At 43.6% G+C, this 19,936-nt stretch overlaps 1 protein-coding gene across 1 annotated transcript; it reads left to right on the top strand.

Moving 5' to 3' along the window:
- Positions 1-3,604: 3,604 nt before the first annotated feature.
- LOC101102188 (general transcription factor IIF subunit 2-like) lies at positions 3,605-18,571 on the top strand. The gene is made up of 2 exons (XM_060397059.1): positions 3,605-9,175; positions 13,996-18,571. Exon 1 carries the CDS (start codon positions 5,786-5,788, stop codon positions 6,557-6,559), a length of 774 nt encoding a protein of 257 aa, XP_060253042.1. The 5' UTR covers positions 3,605-5,785; the 3' UTR covers positions 6,560-9,175; positions 13,996-18,571.
- Positions 18,572-19,936: the final 1,365 nt, after the last annotated feature.

Below are 19,936 nucleotides of genomic sequence, written 5' to 3'. Positions count from 1 at the left end.
GATGCTGCAACTCCAATACTTTGGCCACCTGATGTGAAGAACTGACTCATCTGAAAAGACCCTGATGCTGGGAAAGATTGAAAGCAGGAGGGGAAGGGGATGACAGAGGATGAGATGGTTGGATGGCATCACTGACTCAATGGACATGAGTTTGAATAAGCCCCAGGAGTTGGTGATGGACAGGGAAGCCTGGCATGCTGCAGTCCATGGGGTTGCAAGGAGTTGGACACAACTGAGCGACTGAACTGAACTGAACTCAAAAAATATATCCACAACTAAGACTTGGCACAATCAAATAAATAATAAGTAAAAATAAATATTAAACAAAAAATAAAAATAATACAATCTCCATTTATATTTGATTTAAGGAGTGGGAATAGAGACACTCTAAACTCAGGCAGCAAGATAACCAAGACATGAAAGTAGCTGTCTACATGAAAGTAGCCCATCTTGGGAAAGAGGCTCTTACCTGAGGGAGCTGCCCCACCAGGTTGTGTGTCTGCTCGCCATCATCCAGTGTCCCCCAGGTCACCAGGATGCTACAGACCACATTCTCAGGACTTCCGGGAGGGGCCAGGTGCCCCACTGGAAGGGACAGGAGGCCCATGATGGACAGTGGGGATCATCAGGCCTGGTGAGGGCTGGTTGGGGCAGATGTCCCAGCAGAGGCAAGGGAGGCTTATGTGGGCCCAAGGTCCACGCAGGTGGGGAAGAGGCAGGGTGTGGAGGAGGGGCAAGGGGCAAGGTTCAAGGCAGGTGTGTCAGAAAAGAGGGGAACAAGTTGGAAGGGGCAGCGAATGGAAGGGAGAGGGAGAGGGGAAGGTGGGTGGTAGGAGGAGCAGGGGGATAGACCAGGGTAGAGGTGATCCAGGCAGCAAGGTGGGAAAGTGCCGGGGTCCAGCCCCGGTGGATCCAGGGAATTCGAAGGGTGGACGGCGTTGGCGTGAGAAAAACTTATTTATCGATTGATATAAGATTAGATTAAGAAACTATAGTGTAGTAGGAAGATTAAGTGGAGGAACAGGGCTGAATAGCTTGGGTTACGCGGAAGACCAATAAAATTCCAGACAAGGAATTTGCACCATCTACGTTGGGCCACCGGCGCCCGCTTGAATATCTAAGGGTGCCTCACCTTAGGCTCCCTTTTGCGCGGGTCTTAACAGCCAGGGCAAGTAAGTAGACCTGGCGAGCCTCCGCGCCCCAGGTGGAGATTCAGCCTGAAATTAAAGTAAAGAGCTGAGGAAGGGAAAGGGAGAGAAGAAGAGAGACAGAGACACGGGGGGAGCCAGATTCCCAAGAAACCAGGCCGAGAGACTAGCTCGAGAAACTGGTCCGAGAAACTGGTCCCATCCTTTATTGTTCAGAAGGCCTTTTATACTTTTGATAAAACATGGAGATCAATGGGTAACACAAAATTATGTAGCGTTCGAAACCCAGATTCTTTCCGTATATCATTTTGTATACAAAAGGTCTCAGGTGATTTACATTATCTTCTGGCCAAGAGGCTTGTTAAAACTTTTTGGCTCTCTTCCTTAATGAATGTTAATTTTGTTTCCCCTGAAGTGTTTTTCTTCAATCTACATCTCCTTAAAGCGCTAAAGTTACATCTCTATAGAACAAAGGTGCAGTGGGTTATAACAAAGAAGGTACTTAACTCAAAGATCTAATGTTGCTAATACAAGGTCTACTACTTGTTTTTCTATATACCAACTATATCTAAAAATAAAGGATATGAAAATTTAGCAGCAAGTATTGACTCAACAAATGAAACTTTTAATCAATCCTATTCTAAAGATTTTGATTCCTCGGAAGCCCCTACATTCCTAGGATGTTTTAAGCTTCCTGTGCCTCCCGCGGTCAGGAGGCCTCAAACAATCACACGCGCAGCTGTACGAGTCCTGCAGGCAGGCTAAAAAGCCATCAGAGGGGTTTTTGGATTGAAACACTCTTTCAAATGCAGAAAACTAAAGCCCTGAATTGACTTTTTCCAGAGAATGTCAGAAGAGTGGAAAAGCAGAGCACAAAAACCGGCAGATTTTTGTTGGGGTACATGCTTAGGAATTTCCAGAGGGGTCCCTGAAGTCTGAGCATGCCTTGCGTATGTCAGCTTCCTTCCTCATGACCTTGTCACGGGCGGGATTCCTCACACTGGCTTCCGGCAGGAAAGGGAAAAACTAGTAAGAGGAGGGAGATGGTCTGGGCATGTGGTAGCAAGGGGACCAGTGTGGTCTGAGTAGCTGGTGACTGAGGCAGGCATCGGGTGAAGAGACAAGGACGACATAGGGACAAAGGCAGGACAGGAGTCAGGAAGCGAGCCAAAAGCTGAACCTGGGCGGACGAAGAGGCCATCGAGCAGGAAGGAGACAGGGCAGCTCCTTCTGCACAACTCTGGGTTGAGAAGTGATGGGTTCAGTGTTCAGCATTCTTTCTGTGCTTAATGCCTTTATGACTCAGATTCCATCAACAGGCAGTGCTAAATTCTGTGGCATTTTGACTTGGAAGATACCTTTAAGATCCATGAGTACGCCTTCTCCATCTTATAAATAGAGAAACAAAGGCTCAAAGGGTTGCCCAAAGTCCCTCAACAGTTAGTTAGGGGCACGGTATGGACAAAATTCAATCCAGAGATCACAAAAACAGTCCCAGGTTGACCAGGGAGTGGGTCAAATGGGAGGATTCTCGAGGGCCTGGAGGGGGTCCCTCTGGCTATTAGAGCCCACCCTAGATAGAGGCACTGGAGGTATCTACTCTCCATTTTTGAAAAGTACCTTCTATCCCTGACTAGCATTGTCAGAACCTGCAAGGAGCCTCTTGTCTCCCCACCATGGGAAAGCCCAGGAAAGGGACTGAACATGAAGGAAGTACCAATACTGACCTGCTCTCCAAAGAATGAGTGAGTGAGTGAGTGAGACAAAGTCGCTCAGTCATGTCCAACTCTTTGCTACTCCATGGACTGTAGCCTACCAGGCTCCTCTGTCTATAGGGATTCTCCAGGCAAGAATACTGGAGTGGGTAGCCATTCTCTTCTCCAGGGGATCTTCCCAACCCGGGGATCAAACCCAGGTCTCCTGCATTGCAGGTGGATTCTTTACCAGCTGAGCTACCAGGGAAGCCCCCTCAGACAATAATTTAGCTCAAATGGGCTAGAGGTACGGGGAATGGGGGAGGAAGGACCTGGAGCAGGGGGATGGGTCAAGGAGAATTTAGACCCTCCCTCTAGTCTTTGCATTAGATGCTGCTACGTCTTGCTCACTATCTCATTGGGAGTTCACCAGGTAGGGACATTACCTCCATTTTAAGCAAGAAGAAACTATGCCCAGATTGGCGGAGGCACTTGCCCAGGGCCACTCAGCATTGGAATAACAATACTAAGACCAGAATCCTGGCACCTGAGTCTGTACTCTTTCCATTAAATGACTACTGGAAAATGGGACGGAAACACAAGGGAACAAGCCCCTGCACTAGAATGAGAATTTGGTTGAGTTTAAAGTTTTAGAGGTGGGGCAGGGCAGATGGTGGTGGCAGATGGTGAAGAGAAGGAGAATTAGCTGAGAATTAGGGAGATTTTGCAAAAAATGATGGTGAGCAGCAGTCCCTTCTGGAAAGGCTTTGGAAGCCACCTTATACAGAATGGCCTTCATTCTGTGACATATGGGGAGGCTCCCAAATCTATGAAGAAAGAGAAAGGAATGTTTAGAATCATGCTTTAGAAACACTACTCTGACTCCAGCGTGTGGGATGTAGGGACAGGAGGAACTGGGTTCAGAAGAAAAGATATTGCACTGAACCAGGAGAGGAAAATCAGAGGGGAAACTTGAGATGAATTAAGGAGACAGAATAGGTAGAACTTGCTGGCCCACTGGAGCAAGACATGGGGAGAAGTAAGCTTAACACTCAAGTATCCAGTTTAGGAGACAGGGTGGAAGGGGAATATAGGAAGAGTAGGTTTTTTCTTTCTTTCTTTCTTTCTTTCTTTCTTTTCTTTTCTTTCTTTCTTTTTTTTTTTTTTGAGGTGTTGGGGAGGGGTGGCTCCTGGTTTTGACTTACTAGGAATCATGCACAGTTGAGGACATCAGTTGGCATTTGGGTGGCCTACCAGAAGCTCAGGAGAGCTGAACTATGGATGCCCTTTCGAGAGGCATCTGCTGAAATATAGTTTTCAAAATGTGTGTCAAATGAGAAAGGACATCACCTGAGCCAATGGGCAGCATTTACGGCCCAAGACACACTGAGGTGCCCAGGAAGGAGGCTGAAATGGCAGTCTGAGAGGCAGGAAGGAACCCACGAGCTTGTGTCATGGAACCACAGAAAGAGAGCGTTTTAAGAAGGGGGCAATCAGGGAAGGAAATAAAGACTTTCCACATTCAGTCAGAGGGTGAAAGAAAGTGAAAGTGAAAGTCGCTTAGTCCTGTCTGACTCTCTGTGACCCCATGGACTATACCATCCATGGATTTCTCCAGGACAGAATACTGGAGTGGGTACCTTTCCCTTCTCCAGGGGATCTTCCCCACCCAGGGATCAAACCCAGGTCTCCCACGCTGCAGGCGGATTCTTTACCAATTGAGCTATCAGGGCAGCCAGAGGGTAGTGAGAGCAATTTGTTTTTCTTACATTTTTATTTTTCAGCCACACCTGGGGCGTGCAGCTCAAGCTGAAAAATAAAACCCCAGTTCCCCAACCAGTGATCCAACCCACACACACCTTGCTTTGGAAGCATGGAGTCTTAATCGCTGGAATGCCCCAGTGAGAGCAATTTTAATTCTGAGTGGAAGTGCTTCGTCAGGGACTGGGAATAACATGTCCCACAACTCCTCAAAATACCTGCATCTCCTGCCTTTTTAAAGATGCTGCAGCAAACTGTCTTCCCTTGAACTGTCCCTACACTGGAGAATTAAAGAAAATGGGTTCAGTGGAGGAAATAAACCAAGAAGGTCCCCACCCTCAGGATTATGCTTTAGGAGATGTTTAGGGGAAAACCCATAACTGAATCAAGGTGATTGGATTTTCAGTCTGGTTGTTACCTAATCCCATCAAGGACTCCCTACCAGTGGCAATAAATAGGGCCATACAGAGAAACTCTGTTCTCATTTCCCAGGAGAGGCAGCGTGGAGCCTGAGTGAGTCCCTACTCAGTAGAGAGCATCCTCCCTGGCCAGCCTTGCTCGACACAGCTTTCTGCTGCCACTGGTGAGTCTCAGCCTGGTGGAAGGGCCTTCCCTCCTGGTTTCCTTTTGTAAAATTATGCTCACTCTTTGCTCTCTCTGCCTCCCTCAGAGAAATAAACAAAATTATTAAACACCAAGAGCAAGCGATAAACTCTACCTTCATGGTGTTTAGAGTCTGGAGGCGGGGAGAGAGGATAATATAATGAATATGTAAATATATAAAGTATCTAGGATATCTCATGTGCTCCGGAGAAATTAGATCAGGGGAGAGGGAAAACTTGGTAGAGTAGGTGTTTAGGGATGACTGCGTCTTAAAAATTCCTACATTGGTAGATTGAAGCTCCTGTAATTTTAATTGCTGAAGTATTTCGTCTTCAGTTTGTGCCACACAGTTATCAAACTCCCCACTTTTATGGTTTGCCATTTCCCTTTATTATGAATAATCTGACAACTGTAGAATTGTTGAAATTAATAGCATAGCACTCTGTAGATTCTAAGACCCCATCTTTGAACATTTCTGAATGTGCGTGTATTTTCTGCTTCCTCTCTAGGCTTCTGGATTCCACCAGCTGGTTTTGGTTTCTTGCTTCCCCTGCATTCCTATCTCTGCACCCTCAGCTCATGGCCTCCGGAGGCAGCCGACTGAAGCCCCAGAGCATTCCACTCAACTTGGAGGGAATCCAACAGAACCAGCGGATGTGGCTGGTGAAGGTACCGAAGTACCTATCGCAGCAGTGGTCGGAAGCTTCTGGAAGCGGTGAAGTCGGGAAGCTGAAGATTGCCACAAATCAAGGGAAATCGGAAATCTCCTTTACTCTGAATAAGGAACTTACAGACATTAGGGGTACAGATGGACAACCGGCCCCAGTCCACGCTCCCACGGAGCATCAGTTTCTCTTGCAGACAGACAGAGGGCAGGTCCTCACGGTGCTGACTGAGCATGCGCCAGATCAATTTTCCCTGCAAGGAACCGTGGTCCATCGTGGCGAATGCAGACCCGCTCCCAGTGAAAATTACATGAGGCTGAAGAGGATGCAAATAGAGGGGGCTTCCAAACCTGCCAGGACTGTACAGAAACTGGAGAAGGTGGTCACGACCAATTATAAACCTGTTGCCAATCATCAGTACAATATTGAATATGAGAAGAGAAAGAAAGAAACCGGAAAGAGAGTGAAGGCGGATAAAGACCAAGTGTTAACCTTGCTATTTGCTGCCTTTGAGAAACACCAGTATTATAATATAAAGGACTTGGTTGGCATCACTATGCAACCTGTGGTGTACCTGAAGGAAATCCTGAATGAAATCGGTGTTCGAAATGTAAAAGGACCCCACAAAAACACTTGGGAGCTGAAGGAAGAGTACCGGTGCTACCAGAGAGCAGCCAAGAGACAGTGAGACAGCCCTTTGTCATGAAGGTGTCAGGATGAGCTTGAAGATCTTCCAACACAAAAACTGATGTGAGGCTGTGCTGTTAGGGGGTAGGGAGGTTTAATATCTTTCTAAGTATTCACATTTAGATTGTAAAACGAGGAAATAAAATAGGCTGTAAATTGAGAAAATATTGTCTGAAGACTTCTCATTTTTGCTGCATCCACAAAGGGGTCAGCTCATCTAAGTCTAAAGAGATCTGGCATCAGAAACTGGGCAGGGGTGGGCTGGGGATGTGGCTAGGGGTGGAGGTGGGGGTTCTGCTGGGAGAGGGGATGGAGGCAAGCAAATTCAATATTCTAAAATGACTGAAGAACAAAGTTGTTTCTGAAATGTTTAAGATATGGTCCCTTCATATGTAGAAACATGAATGAAAAATATTAAGGGTAAGAGGGTGAGATCATTAAAACTGCTAATTGATAGGTAGAGGAGGATGGTTTCCGTTGGCGTGGAAACAGGTTGTATTACAAGTCCTTTACTTACTTCAGGGAAGTTGTATGTGGATTGTAGTTTGTTTTTCTTAATGATAATTAGGGATTTTTTTTGTTTGGTTGGTTGGTTTGGGGGTTTTTGTGGGTTTTTTTTTTGGGGGGGGGCTAAGCTGGGTCTTTGTTGTGGCCCTCGGGCTCTCTAGATGGGGAACTGAAGTTGCTCCAGGCATGTGGCATCTTAGTTCCCCAATCAGGGATCAAACCCACCTCTCCTGCATTGGAAGGCAGATTGATTCTTAACTACTGGCCCACCAGGGAAGTCCCCGGATTTTAAGTTTGGATTCTTAATCATTGCCTGAAACATCTTTTTGAGAGATTGCACTCTGGCAGCAAGCACTGAAATGAAAACTGACAAGAATAATAGCAACAGTGACAATAATAGTGGCTAACACTTATGTTTTTGTGCTTAGGCTTTGACATTATTAGTTTTTCTCTCTTAGCAGCTCCATGGGGGAGACGTGAAGTCTCTCTTCCATTCTCCCACCCCATCCTTCAAAGTCTTTGGAGGGAGGTGGGGTTGAGGAAGGGTTGGAGCTTTTTTTGCTTTTGTTTTTAAAAATGTCTGCATGTTGTCAGCCAGCGAAGTCAGTGACAGTGGAGAAAGGAGGAAGTCAAAGAGGTTTTGACAGTGAATAGGATGGGGTCTTGAGCACAGGTTGGGCTGGGGGTTGGAAGTTGGCAGGGATATTTTTAGTGGGCAGAGAGAAACAAAGAATATTAGTGAAGAAGCAGGCATGCTGGTAGATTTGGTGGCAGGAAGAAATAAGTGGGCATCCCTTTCTGGTGCCTCATTATTTCAATAAAATATGATGCAAAGTCGTTAAATGTGAGGGGGGTGAGTGGAGAGAGGAGATCGTAATAATGACTAATACCCACTGAACACTTACTAGACTTCAGGGACTGTTCTAGGCACTTTGTTGGCGTAAACTCATTTAATCCTTTAAATAAGTTTTCCTTATTCGGGGAAAGTAAATATATTTGGAGCCCATTCTTCAGATGAGGAAATAGGATACAGAGAAGTTAAATAACTTGCCTGAGGCCACCTAGCTACTACATGGGCAGACAGTGGATTTGAACCCAGGTGACTCCGGTTCGATTCCTGGGTCAGGAAGATCCACTGGAGAAGGGATAGGCTACCCACTCCAGTATTCTTGGGCTTCCCTTGTGGCTCAGCTGGTAAAGAATCTGCCTGCAGTGCAGAAGACCTGGATTCGATCCCTGGGTTGGGAAGATCCCCTGGAGAAGGGAAAGGCTACCCACTCCAGTGTTCTGGCCTGGAGAATATAGCCCATGGGGTCGCAAAGAACTGGACTAGACTGAGCAACTTTTTTTTTTGAACTGTGGTGTTGGAGAAGACTCTTGAGAGTCCCTTGGACTGCAAGGAGATCCAACCAGTCCATTCTGAAGGAGATCAGCCCTGGGATTTCTTTGGAAGGAATGATGCTAAAGCTGAAACTCCAGTACTTTGGCCACCTCATGTGAAGAGTTGACTCATTGGAAAAGACTCTGATGCTGGGAGGGATTGGGAGCAGGAGGAGAAGGGGACGACAGAGGATGAGATGGCTGGATGGCATCACTAACTTGATGGACGCGAGTCTGAGTGAACTCCGGGAGTTGGTGATGGACAGAGAGGCCTGGCGTGCTGTGATTCATAGGGTTGCGAAGAGTTGGACACGACTGAGCGGCTGAACTGAACTGAACTGAACTGAGCGACTTTCACTTTCTGCAATTTCAGACACCATTTCCCTGACTTTTGTGTTGTCTTGGAAGGCCAGCGGCATGCTGACTGGTGAACTGTGAATTTCTGGGTGGTATTGAGTGTTTTTTATAGTGAAATGAGTTCTTAAAAATGAAGTTTTGACTTGGCAACAAGATAGAATAGACGTGAAACCAGCTGCCACAAGATACAACAGATGTGAAATCCCAGGTGAGGGGTCAAATCGCCCTCTGGAGATCTACAAGAAAATGGTCTGACTCTTCCAGAACTCCTTGATTGAATCCTCAGCCAGACCAAGGAGCTCAAAAGGGAGCAGACGGTGAGAGGAAGAGCCCAGAGAAGGGAACTCTTTGGAGAAAAGTTGCTGATGATAAGGTGAGAAATTCCTCTTTCCATTTGGGTGGTCAGGTGAGAGGCTGCTAACTTGGAACCCAAGTCTATTGAAGGGGCTTCAAAGTGCCCACCAGGACAGCTTTGAGTCATGTTCCCTGAGCTGGAAGCAGAGAGGCCTGAGGACACTGGGAAAATCTATAGCAGACTGTGGGCGTGGAAACCTGGAGGCCAGAGGAGGGCTGTCTTGCTCTGTTGGTCAGGGCATTCTGCACGGGGACCTATCCCATTCCTGGAACGTGCCCTGACAAGGGTTACACATGCTTCTTGTGGGCCAGGAGCTAGAGAGGGAGCTGGTGTGCTGTTTTCTCAGGTCCTGTCCAACAGGGCTGTCTGGAAGGGGTGGAGAGACCTTGGCCGACACAGGCTGAGGAGGGAATCGTAAGCAGCCATGTAGAGCAGAGGTGCCTTCCTCTGAGTCAGGCTTACGCAACGGGAAACCTCCAAATAACCACCACACGGCACAGCCCATGAGAGCACTGGCTTCCTTCATTTACCAGAGCCAACCAAAGTGCCAGCTGGCCACCAGAGGGCTTGAAACCATACTTCAAGAGTACCAGTTCACAAACTACTTTCTTTCCTCCTCTGGCCTTCCACTGTGGTGCGTCCCAAACCGTGATTAATGAAGAGGGGAGGAGATGAGCAGGAAGAGAGGAGGGAGCAGAGTGATGAAGCTGTTCGCAAGTGGGGACGGTGGGAGGGCTCAACACTGAGCCTTGTCTGGATATTTTTATCACTGAGGCAAGACTGTTTGGGTTGATTTACATGACTGTAAGGCTGTTTACTTCCTAAGAGAAGAAAAGTGAGGGAAGGAGATTACTCCGGAAATGAATGTTAAAAGGATGAAAGTAAAAGTTGCTCAGTCGTGTCTGATGCTTTGTGGCCCCTTGGAATAGTCCATGGAATTCTCTCGGCCAGAATACTGGAGTGGGTAGCTGTTCCCTTCCAGGGGATCTTCCCAACCCAGGTCTCCTGCATTGCAGGTGGATTCTTTACCAGCTGAGCCACCAGGGAAGCCCAAATATTAAGGGTAAGAGAATGAGATCATTGGGCATGTGCTAAGTCACTTCAGTCGTGTCCAGCTCTTTGCAACCTCGTGGACTGTAGCCCGCCAGGCTTCTCTGTCCATGGGATTCTCCAGGCATAAATACTGGATTGGGTTACCATTTCCTTCTCCAGGGGATCTTCCTGACCCAGGGATCGAACCAGCATCTCTTACATCTCTTGCATTAGCAGGTGGGTTCTTTACCACTAGCACCACCTGGGAATACAATTACTTTGATCATATCATGAGTGGTGCATGTTCAGAGTACCTGTCTAGTCAGGAGATTAATGTGAAGGCAGTCAGTGATGTGTGACCTTATTCCAGCAACAATCAGCTCCTGAGTACAGGCCCAGGGTCAGAGTTGGGGTTATCACCAGTATGGGGTTTTCTAGGTTAGTATGATGGATGGAGAGAGGAGAGAGTGTTGAAGCTGTTTGCAGATACCTACGATGATGGAAAAGTGGAAAGTGGAGATAGGAGGGGAGAGACAGAGAGTGGAAAGTAATGGGTCTCAGGTCCTAGGAGACCCCAGTGGGGTTGAAGAATTATTGGCGTGTAAGTACCAGAGAACTGGTACTTACTGGAAAGACAGGAGGTGGTGGTCAGTGATGTTAAGTAATTTCTGTGAAGTCATAAAGCCATCAAGAGGGGAAATGGCAGCCTTCTGTCATTTAGACTGGTAGTCCCCAACTCCTGCTAATTGTTTCTGTATTATTGGGAACACTTGGAATAAATTTCCTTCTTCATAATATTCCCTCCTGGAAACTATGGTGTCAGCTTGAAAGAATACTATATTTTCTGCCACTAGTTTTCCCCTTGCTTTCTACAGTCTCTCTAGGAAATAGCTCTCAGGTCCTCCCATACTCTCCCTTCCGAGTTTGGTCTCCATCCTCCATGACTGAAACACTGAGTTTCTTACTATTATCTACTGCTGCCACATACTTTCTATTAATAAATAATGTCTCTGCAATTTTTTTCACCTGAAACATCCAGCTTTATTTTATATCCAGTATAAAACCTTAGATGATTCCTTATTCACTGCTTCAAGTCATAGACATCCACCTAATTTTCTAGGCCATCCACACTTTCTCCTGCTATTATGGAGAGCTTTCCAAGAAATCTGAGTTCCAGTTACTCATAGAAGATGAACAAAGGGAATCATGCTCTACATGATCTCATTGATGTCCTCAAAAATAACAATTCTTATTGAAGTTCTGGCTGGCATGCTCAGAGTGACGCATATAGTGCTGGCCGACCTGGGCCAGCTCCCAGAGAGGACCAGCATTTGCAGCCCACACAGAGGGGCCCATGGAGAAGCAAGGAGCAGGCCAGTCTTTCCCATCAGATCCCCTGGCACAGGACCTGCACTCACTCCTTAAATGAGTGAATGGCTTTCAATGCAGGAACATTTACTAAACCTATCCATCCAATTAGATGGCTAAGGACAAGTCATGGTTGAATTTAAGTCCATTTGAATGGTTAAGTGAAGCTCTGGAAATTTAAAAACAAGTGAGGAAAGTGGCTTCAAGGATTTTGTGGCTAGAAGCTTAACAAAATTTGGAATGAGATGAGTATCAAGATCATACAAATTCATTTTGAGGATTGCAATTCATTTAACTAGAAAAATATGACTAAATTAAGTAAAGATTGGCTCTGTATCCCAATTGTTAGTGGAGAGGAACAAATAATTATATTCAGAACTGGTGGAGAGGGAGATTGAGAGGCTGGGAAAGATGGCCAGCTACCTAGTTCTACCAAAGCTACCTTCTTTGTATCAAATTCCTCTACTTATACTGTTAAAAAAAAAGAACCAGTTTTATGTATAAATATAAAACAATAACATACATATAAATAATAAATATAAAATAAATACAAAATAAAAAATTTATATACAAATTAAACAAGGTCCTACTGTATAGCACACAGTGGCACAGTCGAATATCTTGTAATAGCCTATAATGGAAAAAAATCTGAAAAAGAATGTAAATATATATATATATATGATTGAATCACTTTGTTATACACCAGAAACTACCACAACATTGTAAATTAACTACACTGCAATTTTAAAAAGAATTTATTCAATGCTTATTTTTGTCTCCAGTGAGAGTCTTTGAAATAAGCCATGGTCCTCCTTTATTTTTCTTTACTGAGTTATAATCAACATATATGATTATATTAGTTTCAGGCATACAGCATAATGATCCCATATTTGTATATATTATAAAATGATTATCACCAGACTACAAAAATTTTTTTCTTGTGATGAGAACTTTCAGGATTTATTCTCTTAATAATTTTCAAATCTGCAATAAAGTGTATTAACTATAGTCACCATGCTGTACATGACTTATTTACTTTATACTGGAAGTTGTACTTTTTGACCTCCTTTACCCATTTTGCCCCCTACACCTCTGGCAGCTACCAGTTTGTTCTCTCTGGCTATGAACTTGGTTTTTTATGTTGTCGTTTTGTTCTTTGGCCATACTGCACAGGAGGTGGCATCTTAGTTTCCTGATCTGGGACTGAACTCATGCCCCTTAGAGTGGAAGCAGAGTCCTAACCACTGGACTGCCAGAGAATTCACAAGATTTCCTTCTTTTTATGGCTGAATAATATTCTGGTGTGTGTGTGTGTGTGTGTGTGTGTGTGTGTGTATGTGCGTGTATGCTCCTGCGTGCATCACGTTTTCTTTGTTTATCCAGGGATGGACATTTAGGTTGCTTCCATATCTTGGCTATTATAAATAATGCTGCAATAAACATGGGGGTGTAGATATCTTTCTGAGTTAGCATTTTCCTTTTCCTCAGATAAATACCTAGAAGCAGAATTACTGGATCATATGATAGCTCTATTTTTAATTTTTTCATGAAACTTCATACTGTTTTCCATAGTGGCTATACCAATTAAGCCATGGTCAGCCTTAATGTTTGAGCAAAAGAACTTGCAGTCAGAATTCTGGATGGTGTAGGGCTACACACAAGAAGCCCATCAAGGATTACCAGGAGCTACACTCTCAGAGATTACTTAGCAGCAGGGTAGCCCTGGCCTGAGAGATGTTACTCATTTCTAATTCTAAGGCTCAGTATGTAGGTAAAAGGCAGAAAAATAAATCAAAAGTGAAGATGACAATTATAATCACTTGAGGGTAACATTTTTGAGATTTGGGAAATAAGGATGGTGGTAGAGGAGAAAAGTAACTCCCTAAGTGCAACCTGATAGCCATTCCAGGGCTTAGGCATTGATTTGAAAAGCCTTAACACAAACCAAGACTTTAATAAAAATAACAATTTCCTATTTAAGAGGAAATCGTAATTGGGAGAAAGGTTTCATAAAGAAGTTGATTCAGCTACTTATGCGTGAATTTGTCAAATATGCTTTGGTGTTCCAGATGACCCAGGTCAGCAGAAGGAATCAGAGAATGTAAAGGGACTAGTTTGTCCTTATTCTCTGTAACTGATAACCTACAGACTGATCATATTAGTTGCTTAATAGTAGATTATTAAAATAAAGGCTTAGGCTGCAAGGCTATACTGTTCAGCATATATTTTATAATAAATTTGAATGGAATAGAACCTATAAAAATATTGAACCACTATGTGGTACATCTGAAACTATTATAAATCAATTGTACATCAATTAAAAATAATTATTAGTTAAATATAACTCTCCTAAAAATAAACAAAATAAAATAGCTGTTTATTTGTTAGGGTACAGTGGACCTTCCAAAAGAGTGATTCTCCTCTATCTCTGCCCCCAGATTTCTCACCTTTAGTCCCAGACAAGTTTGCTGAGAAAGCACTTGGTGAGGAGGCTTCTCCTGACCACGGCTTGTTTCCCGAAGTGACCTCATCCTCAACTGTTTGCTGATTTCAGGGACACCAGGTGTTAAATGTCTTAAAATGTCATCAGAACAGGATGGAGAGCACAGCAGCTCTGTCCTTGACAAGCGCTCACTCTTCCTGGTCTCTTTGGCCCTCCTCAGCCTGTTTTCTGAAGTAGACGCCTGCTCCTTATTGAACTCTATGGACTGTCTCTGACAAAGTATCAGAGCCCTATATAAAGGTTTCTATAGAGAGCCTGGGAGTCTGGGTTCAGAGCCTGTGGGCTCACTCACTCCTATGGTACCATGTCCGAAAAGGGGGCGTACATAAAACTTACAGAGCAAAGTGTTCCAGAACCAGAAACATACTTTCAGTGAGGAATTGCTAAGTGAAATTTATTTTTATATTCTTTAAACAGTACTTGTCCACATATTCAGTTGTCTCTGAGTAAGGGCCATCAGAGATAGCTTTAACAACTCAAATTGCAGAGCCCTCTTCTTGTGCGGTTCCTTTACTTCTCTTAATCATGACCTCAGGAAACTCTGTCAGCATCAGTACCTTAAACAGGGTGTTTCAGACCCCACTTTGCCATGACTGAGATTCTGAATCAGCCAACTCTGAGGAAGCCCAGATTCCATTTAGAAAAGGATGATGAAGCACAGCAGTTCCAAAAACCTGGAACATAGATGCTTAGTCAGGCCTTCTCACAGAAATGCTGAATCTCAGCCTCCTGGAGTGGAACCCAAGATAACTATATTTTTAACAAGCTACAGTTGATTCTGATGCCCACGCACATTTGGAAATCACTGATACAGATTCAGATTAGGCTATAAATTGCATGTTTATACCATTCCATATGACTATTTACAGTAAATAAGCTGATGCCAGAGACAGCACAAATTATTTCAGTGACAGACTGAATTTATGCTGATGTTTCTAATTTAATCATCATTGCTCTAAGGACAACTTAACCAGTATCTTACTTAACTACATAAATTTCTCAATCTGTCTTTTTCCATATATAATAGACTCATACCAGACTCCCCTTATCAAGTTGTAAGTTCCCATACCAAACCATGTTTAAAGCTTTAGAAATAACATCATTTAAAAGCTGAGTTGTGGTTGCTTGTCCCCATTATTTTTCATTTGTGGTCATCACCCATCTCATCTTGGGTGATGTCAGAGAATCCTTTGTTAATATTTCTTTTGGCAGCTGATGTGCATTTTCAAGTCTCTTAGATTTGACCTCCTACTTCAATCAATTTATTAGTAGAAATTTCTGTATTCAGTAGGTTCAGCACACTAGTAAAATGCCACCTAAGATTTTGTTTCTTTTTCTTAACCTCATGCAAACATTCCATAGAGCAGTAGTTCTCCAACTTTGGTATACATAATAATCACTTACAAGGGGAGGAGGAGCTTTTATAAATGCAAATCCTTGGTCCCCACACCTGTAGACTGACTAGATTATGTTGAAGCCCAATAAGATGATTATATACACTGAAGTTTCCATGCACCAAATACTAAGGTATTATTTACACTTAAATGAAGCAGGGCAAAGGCTAATAGTTTTGCAAAGAGAATGCACTGGTCATATCAAACACTCTCTTCCAACAACACAAGAGAGGACTCTACACATGGACATCACCAGATGGTCAATACCGAAATGAGATTGATTATCTTCTTTGCAACCAAAGATGGAGAAGCTCCACTCAGTCAGCAAAAACAAGATCAGGAGCTGACTTTAGCTCAGATCATGAACTCCTTATTGCCAAATTCAGACTTAAATTGAAGAAAGTAGGGAAACCCCTAAGCCATTCAGGTATGACCTAAATCAAATCCCTTACAATTATACAGTGGAAGTGACAAATAGATTAAAGGGATTAGATCTGAGAGACATAGTTCTATGGACGGAGGTCAACAACATTGCACAGGAGAAGGTGATCAAAACCATCCCCAGGAAAAAGAAATGCATAAATGCAAAATGGCTGTCTGAGGAGGCCTTACAAATAGGTGAGAAAAGAAGAGAAGCGAAAGGCAAAGGAGAAAAAGAAAGACATACTCATCTGAATGCAGAGTTCCAAAGAACATTAAGGAGAGATAAGAAGGCCTTCCAAAGTGATCAATGCAAAGAAACAGAGGAAAACAACAGAATGGAAAAGACTAGAGACCACTTCAAGAAAATCAGATATACCAAGGGAATATTTCATGCAAAGATGGGCACAGTAAAGGACAGAAATGGTATGAACCTAACAGAAGCAGAAGATATTAAGAAGAGGTGGCAAGAATACACAGAAGAACTATACAAGAAAGATCGTAATGACCCAGATAACCACGATGGTGCAACCACTCACCTAGAGCCAGACATCTTGGAGTGCAAAGTCAACTGGGCCTTAGGAAGCATCACTATGAACAAAGCTAGTGGAGGTGATGGAATTCCAGCTGAGCTATTTCAAATCCTAAAAGATGATGCTGTGAAAGTGCTGTACTCAAGATGCCAGCAAATTTGGAAAACTCAGCAGTGGCCACAGGACTGGAAAAGGTCAGTTTTCATTCCAACCCCAAAGGTAGTGCCAAAGAATGCTCAAACTACCCCACAATTGCACTCATCTCACATGCTAGCAAAGTAATGCTCAAAATTCTCCAAGCCAGGCTTCAACAGTATGTGAACCGTGAGCTTCCAAATGTTCAAGCTGGATTTAGAAAAGGCAGAGGAACCAGAGATCAAATTGCAAACATCTGTTGGATCATTAAAAAAGCAAGAGAATTCCAGAAAAACATTGACTGTTTCATTGACTATGCCAAAGCTTTTGACTGTGTGGATCACAACAAACTATGGAAAATTCTGAAAGAGATGGGAATACCAGACCACCTGACCTGCCTCCTGAAAAATCTGTATGCAGGTCAAGAAGCAACAGTTAGAATCAGACATGGAATAACAGACTAGTTCAAAATTGTGAAAGGAGTACATCAAAGCCATATATTGTCATCCTGCTTAACTTCTATGCAGAGTACATCATGTGAAATGCCAGGCTGGATGAAGCACAAGCTGGAATCAAGACTGCCAGGAGAAATATCAATAACCTCAGATATGCAGGTGACAACACCCTTATGGCAGAAAGCAGAGAGTAACTAAAGAGCCTCTTGATGAAAGTGAAAGAGGAGAGTGAAAAACTGGCTTAAAACTCAACATTAAAAAAAACTAAGATCATGGCTTCCGGTCCATCACTTCATGGCAAATAGATGGGCAAACAATGGAAACAGTGAAAGAGATTTTTTTGGGGGGGCTCCCAAATCACTGCAGATGGTGACTGCAACCATGAAATTAAAAGACACTTGCTCCTTGGAAGAAAAGCTATGACAAACCTAGACAGCATGTTATAAAGCAGAGACATTACTTTGCCAAAAAAGGTCCTTCTAGTAAACCTATGGTTTTTCCAGTAGTCATGTATGGATGTAAGAGTTGGACCACAAATAAAGCTGAGTGCCAAAGAATCGATGCTTTTGAACTGTGGTGTTAGAGAAGACTCGAGTCCCTTGAACTGCAAGGAGATCAAAGGAGTCAATCGTAAAGGAAACCAGTCCTGAACATTCATTGGAAGGACTGAGGCTGAAGCTGAAGCTCCAATATTTTGGCCACCTGATGCACAGAGCTGTCTCATTAGAAAAGACCCTGATGCTGGGAAAGATCAAAGGCAGGAGGAGAAGCGGATGACAGAGGATGAGATGATTGGATGGCATCACTGACTCAATGGACATGAGTCTGAGCAAGCTGCAGGAGATGGTGAAGGACAGGGTAGCCTGGCATGCTACAGTCCATGGGGCTGCAAAGAGTTGGACATGACTGAACAACTGAACATCACACTCACCTTGGGTAATTCCAATATAGGTGATCTGCAAACCACACTGTAAGAAATAACAATACTCACCTAAGAAATGTAAAAGTGGAAAGTTCACATATATCAAGGCAAGATTTTAGTTATCATTACCCTGGAAAAGCAGCGCTGTGGACCTACATCCATGATTATTTATATTCTTGGCAGAATCTTGTACCACTGGACAAGTCATGATATGAACTCAACTCTTTGTGAGGTTTTTTCATTCCCCTTATGGGTCCAGGGTGTCCCACAGAAATAATTCTTTTCAACTTTCTTTTTATTGCTTCTTCATAAACAGAACTTTAAGGTGACAGCTTCTGTATCTTGCAACATTAAAAAGCTTGACAACACTTTCATTTAAATTTCACTTAGGTTATTGGTATGGTTTATTTCTTATGTGCCACTTCATTATGAGTATATTCATTATGCATATTCATTATGAATGTAAATTCATTACGTGTAACTTCATTATGAGTGTTGAAGTTTTGGGTGAACTCTCTCCCTTCCACAATTGTCATATTTGTAATAGGTGTCTCTGCTTCATGTCTGTAACTCAGTTTTGACAGTCCTTATTATCACATCGATTATAAAGGATTTATCTTCCATGTAGATTCTAATAAAGGTATTTCCTTTCTGACTGAAGTCCATATCACATTCGTTAATATCGGTTTTCTCTTGTGTGGGTTCTCAGGTGAATATGAAGTGTTGAAGCCTCAGAGGAGCCTACAGTCCATGGGGTTGCAAAGGAGCCTACAACCAGGGGGTTGCACTCATCACATTTATAGAGTCTCTCTCCCTATGGGCCCTCTCGCAAATGCCAAGTCTCACACTCATAAAATTCTCACCACGCATACCACATCAGTATGCTTTCTCTCCTGAATGGGAATGGAGGGCATAACGGAGAAGAGTGGAGCATCTGGCGAAGCCCTTACTGTGCTCATCATGTGGATATGGTTTCTCTCCCACGCGGACTCTGAAGACGTCTAAGGTAGGCAGCTCTTCAGTAACTCTCACCACCTTTATGTCCTTCATAGAGTTTCCCTCCTCCACAGACATTTTCATGATTGCAAATATTTTTCTACTGGCTGATACCCTCAACCCACTCAGACCATTTGCAAGGCCCTTCTACTATGTGAACTCCAAGATTGTTAAAAGCTTTAGGCTTCCCAGGTGGTGCTAGCAGTAAAGAACATGCCTGCCAAAGCAGGAGTCACAGGCAATGCAGGTTTGATCCTTGGGTTGGAAGATTCCCTGGAGGAGGAAATGGCAACCCACTCCAGTATTCTTGTCTGGGAAATCCCATGGAAAGAGAAGCCTACAGTCCCTGGGGTCACAAAGAGTCAGACATGACTGAGCACGCACACACAGTTACACAATCATCTGAAATGGGTGTAGAGTAGGAAGCTTCTGACGTGGCTGCCATATTCATGCCTCCAGGTAGGTAATTACAGCCTTGGATAATCCCTTCGTCTGGAGTTCAGGCTGGACCTTGCTTCTAATAAGCAGAATAAGAAATACTAACAATGTTAATTTCCCTTTCGTTTGCTTAAACTGAAATGATTTTGAATTAGGGTTGTTATTATACTTCTGTGATTAGGTAACAGAAGATTGCGACTTCTGTCTTGTTGGTCATTTCTTTCTAGCTCTTCTTGTGTTTAGTTGTGCAACCAGCACCACAAGCTAATTTTAGGACACTTTTATCCACCCACCCCTCTAACTCCACACCATTAGCAGTAAATCCTCTTTTCCACTTTTAGCCCCGAGCAACCACTGACTTATATTCTGTCTCTTCAAACTTGCCGATTTTAAGCATTTTATATAACTTGAATCAAACAGCATGTGATATTTTGTGACTGACCTCTTTCACTTAGCATATTTTCAAGGTCCATCCATGTCCTTACATGTGTCAGTACTTTCTTTCTTTTTATAGCTGAGTAACAGTTTCCAGGTGGCTCAGATGGTAAAGAATCTGCCTGCAATATGAGAGACACAGGTTCGA

This window comes from Ovis aries, chromosome 1, assembly GCF_016772045.2.
Source record: "Ovis aries strain OAR_USU_Benz2616 breed Rambouillet chromosome 1, ARS-UI_Ramb_v3.0, whole genome shotgun sequence".
Classification (NCBI taxonomy): Eukaryota; Metazoa; Chordata; class Mammalia; order Artiodactyla; family Bovidae; genus Ovis; species Ovis aries.
This window is presented reverse-complemented; position numbering and strand designations above follow the sequence as displayed.

Bases quoted from the DNA above. Each gene is read 5' to 3' on its own strand.
- LOC101102188 (XM_060397059.1), top strand. From the start codon at position 5,786: ATGGCCTCCGGAGGCAGCCGACTGAAGCCCCAGAGCATTCCACTCAAC.